Source organism: Berghia stephanieae, chromosome 8 (assembly GCF_034508935.2).
Source record: "Berghia stephanieae isolate SIO BIC M18660-M18661 chromosome 8, UCSD_Bste_1.3, whole genome shotgun sequence".
Lineage (NCBI taxonomy): Eukaryota > Metazoa > Mollusca > Gastropoda > Nudibranchia > Aeolidiidae > Berghia > Berghia stephanieae.
The window spans coordinates 4268092-4272571 of record NC_088367.1 but is presented as its reverse complement, the minus strand read 5'-3'; the positions used below and the strand labels follow the sequence as shown (position 1 = coordinate 4272571).

The 4480-nt window shown below is 39.3% G+C and overlaps 1 protein-coding gene across 3 annotated transcripts in view; it reads left to right on the top strand.

Annotated features, from left to right (window-relative positions):
* Positions 1-3632: 3632 nt before the first annotated feature.
* Positions 3633-4480, top strand: part of LOC144978045 (peroxisomal leader peptide-processing protease-like) — a 27079-nt gene continuing 26231 nt past the window's right edge. For all 3 annotated transcript variants that reach the window (XR_013646453.1, XM_078923533.1, XM_078923534.1), the window contains exons 1-2: positions 3633-3759; positions 4396-4480. The exon at positions 4396-4480 is cut by the window's right edge and continues 855 nt beyond it. Coding sequence is in view for 2 of the 3 variants with exons in the window: in XM_078923533.1 (XP_078779659.1) it covers positions 4407-4480 (74 nt within the window). In the remaining variant the exon portion in view is untranslated. The remainder of the gene's footprint in view (positions 3760-4395) is intronic.

The window sequence follows — 4480 nt, the reverse complement described above, 5'->3', positions numbered from 1 at the left end:
TTCCCCTTTCTTTTACTATAAATAAATAATTATGGCTCTCTTGTCAGATACGGTGTTCTGTTGGTGATTGTAGCGTCCACGTCTACCTCTCCACACGTTAAGGTCATAAGCGGCCTTTGCATCCATTGCGAGTTGCGAACGCACCTTGTGACAGGCTATAACATAACGATGGCTACGCTCAAACCCGCCCGGAAGCTTCGTCACAACACACCGTTCAACTAGATGCTCTACGGTTTCGGGTTCGTTCCCACATCGGGTACATGTTGAACAGGTGGAAAATCCCCACTGATGAAGCGATTTTGCCGTTAGGCAAGTTCTCGACCTAAGCCGATTCCCTGCCACCCAGTGTCTCCTCTTACTGGTGGAGAAGCCTGGCAGCTACTCACCTAGTTTCGAGGAGTAGGTTCCCGCCCCCGCGAGGGGTCGAATTCGTCCAAATCGACTTCCATCTCGTATCCTTATGCATCTCTGTCCGTAGCCAGGGAATCTGTGTACAAGGTTGCTGGGAATTAATTTCGGCTCGAAACGGGGGCACCGTCCATGATGCGCTTGGGAGGGGTATCCCCATTCCGGCGTGCACATATTTGCAGGTCTAGTAACCCGCCGCAATCATATAGTTGTTTGAACATTGTTGTAATGGAGAAGATTTTGGGGTGGTTTGAGAGTATCTCCATTACTGTTTGTTTTGTTTTTAAGGGTTTTACGGCGCTTGCAACACATTTAGGTCATATCAGCGCCAGTAAAAAAGGAAGAAAATTGGATAGTAAAGACTTTCTTGATGAACAATTAAAAGGGCTTGAAGTTGAAGAAAAAGTAAGACAAAAGGGAATCAGTTCAAATAGGGAATAGATTTAGATTCCAAGAGCACACTATCAGTGTACTTAACTTGAGATCACCTAAAAGTCTCAACCAGACACAAGCACAGGTCCCACTAAGAGGGATACACTCAAATGTTTACAAATCATATGTTAAAAATAAGAAATAAAAAATAACAATACATAACAGAGAGATTATTTACAAGGAAAAAAAAATTATCTCCTAAAACTGTAACTATACATTTGACTGTCCCCCCCCCCCCCCCCCCCCCCCCCCCAGTCAAGGACTCCGGCCAGGGTCAGGTCAAAACCAAGTAATCTTATTCCAAGACAAAGACAGAAAGCAATTGGAAAACAAATACAGGGGGATAGAAGACACAGCAAGTACCTTCCTGCCCGCTATGGGAGGTCAGGATCCCCACCCGGTATATCCCCATAACAACAATGAGTCTATAACACTTAGGAGCTATCAGACCTACAAATAATTAGATTCACATCGTCTGAAACCAGTGTTGAAAATCGTTCAAAATTTCGAGGAAATTAAGACTGTGCTATTTGATAATAGAGCAGTAAAGTTAGGTGCCCCAAACGTAAACAAAAGTCGAGAAGCACGGGGCAAACCACATGTTCCTGTCTTGACGGCTCGCGTTCCAATGTAAATAATAGAAAAAAATAACCTTTAAAATTTGGCTGTTAGGTGGCAAAAGAAACACATATTCATAAATACTCGATCATGCATCAAATAATGTCTAGATATGGATATTTTATGGACAAAAGGTAAAATTTTCTAAAATTTATCAAAAGTTACAGTCTATCTATTTTTAGACCAGAGCAAATTATTGCGCTGGTGTGAACAAAACGAGAATTATTCGGAGCCTGATTTTCATAATAATTTAGCCTTATATTATTATTTCTGCAACTGTTAGATTTTATGTAAACATATTTTCAATACTGAAAGTGTATTGCCTACAACTCAAACTACAAAATTGGGAGACCTATATTGTGCGTAAATTATTCCGGTCCCTAACGGAAATCACTAGCAACTTGTTATTGTTTACGTTTGGGGCACCTAACTTTACTGCTCTATAGATTTAGCCCTAAACAAATTATTTGGTATCGATTCACGTCAAACATATCTGTAAGTAGTTACTAGCATTACTTTAAAAACTAATTGAGCTTTATATAGGGCAATATCCACTATGTGCTCAAAGCGCTTTACAAGGGGTCCCTGGTCAACAGCAACATTTAACATGTAGGACGGGACAAGACGCCTGTTAGGCGATATTACAATTTTTCGGACAAAGACAACGCTGTTGACGGCCAGGTACTCATTTTACACCTGAGTACGGTGAAAGAATGTGAGTAAAGAGCCTTTTCAAAGGACTCAACTATGCGCCGAACGCGAGGCTCGAACCTAGGACCATCCGATCCGAAAGCGAGTGCCATACCACTAAACCACATAGCCGCACATTGCTTCATTGTTGTAATGGAAATATTCTCAAACCAACGCAAACTATTGTCAATTACAACAATGTTCAATCAAGTCCATAAATGAACCACGGGGGAAAAACGATCAAAGTCACATTTTTCAGCTTCTGAGAAAATCAAAATTAAAGTTTGGAAACCCATTGAAAACGCCACATGATAATATGAATGGAACTGAATGTGAATTACTAAACTTATATATTTTGACCACAAGTCAGATGCATATAAAAAACAAGCGTTTGGTTGATTTTAATACCAAATTATTGTGACATTAGAACAGTAAGTGTCTTTCGGACTTTGATTGATTTCCCCCTGTGGCCTTCAAATGCATTCGGTTATCAGACCTATATATATGTGCATCTTGGCCAATGACAAAGGAACAAAGCGGCTATGTGGTCTAGTGGTATGACACTGGCTTTCGGATCGGAAGGTCCTGGGTTCGGTGGGCCTCGCTAGGCGCAGGGTTGAGTCCTTGAAAAATGTTTTTTTTTTTTTTTTAAACTCACATTCTCTCACCGTACTCAGGTTTAAAATGAGTACATGGCCGTTAATAATGTTGTCTTTGAAAAAAAAATATCGCTTAACAGGCGACATGTCTCGTTCTACATGTTACGTGTTGTTGTTGGTCAGGAACTCTATGTAAAGCGCTTTGAGCACGTTTAGTGGATTGCCATGGCCTTCGTAAAGTTATGGCCTGACACTGACCAAAAAAAAAAATGACGTCAAAATGCCAGTCTTTTGCCACAAAAGAAAACAAATCGTGAGTTGTATTCAATAGTTCAACCAATGAAATAACTTGTTTCCATGAGCTCTACTAACGACAACTCACTAGGTAAGCGGTGAAAAAAAACCCAGACAATGACGTCAAACTGACAGTCCTTTTGGGTTTCAGTATCAGGGTATAACATAACGATGGCTACGATATTGCACTCAGGTTTATTTATTTGTTGTTTTTTTTAAATTTTCAAGCCGGGGTATGTACTGTATATTTGAAAAAATTGCCTTCCATTCATATATTTATATGGAAGTCTGAAAAACGGATGCAATACTTGATTTCACACTGTTGTAATGAAGCCAAGTTCATACACACTGTTCACGCTGAGTGGAGCATATTTTGCGTTGGCTTGAGAGTGCTTCCATTACAAAAAAATGGGACCATGACAATTTGGGTTATCAGAAATGACAACTCAGTTCATATCGAACCATAGGTAGGCTGTATACATCTATGTCTCGAACAAAACCGATTATTCATGTTTTGTTTTGTAACAATTCTGAATTCTGCTATATTTTCATCACTCCGTAATCCTACAAGTTCAGAGTTCAGAGGTCAAAGTTCAGTACTTCATACTTTCAACTTTCACTTTCAGACTTAAAGAACGAAAACCCTAATAATAAGCCTAATCACTGGTGTCTGGTACCAAAACTGAAAATCTCTAATTTCCTAATGAGTTGTTTAAGGGTGAGTAGATGTGCTAATGATTACTTTCAATTATAAATCTTGTCTGAACATCATTAGTTCTAGACCTAGATCCTTCTGGTCCATCCTCTTCTTGCCCTCTTGCCTCTTTGATTGTCACAATAACCAATACTTGACAATACAGTACAACAGTATACAGCATAACTGAACATTCCACTGTAGCTGTCATACATTTTAATGATTCATATAATGCAATTCTAAATTGTTTTTTTAGGCCATATTGCTCTCGAAATGTTCTAATTTTGACTTGTTGAGAGTTTTGACTGTTCCAGTTTCCAGCCTACAGCCTAGACACACAGCAGGCCTACATCAACATCCAAAAATAAAAGAAAGGAAAGAAAGAATTATTATTGACTCTCCCTTCTTCTTCTTCTTCTTCTTCTTCTTCTTCTTCTTCTTCTTCTTCTTCTTCTTCTTCTTCTTCTTCTTCTTCTTCTTCTTCTTCTTCAATTTCCTTCATTATCATCCCCCCCCCCCCTCCCCCCCCCCACCCTCTATCATCTTCTATCTTACTCCATTTTGAATGAATAAATGTGTGAATGCAAGCAAAAAAAATATGAATACATTTGCATTAATTTGTCGTGTATGTTTCTTATCCCTCATTTCCTTTCCTTGCAGATCTGAAAATAATGGAGAAGAGTCTACAGACTTTATCCGCACTCTCTTGTGTGGTGAAAGCGAATTTTCCAAACTCCAAATTAGA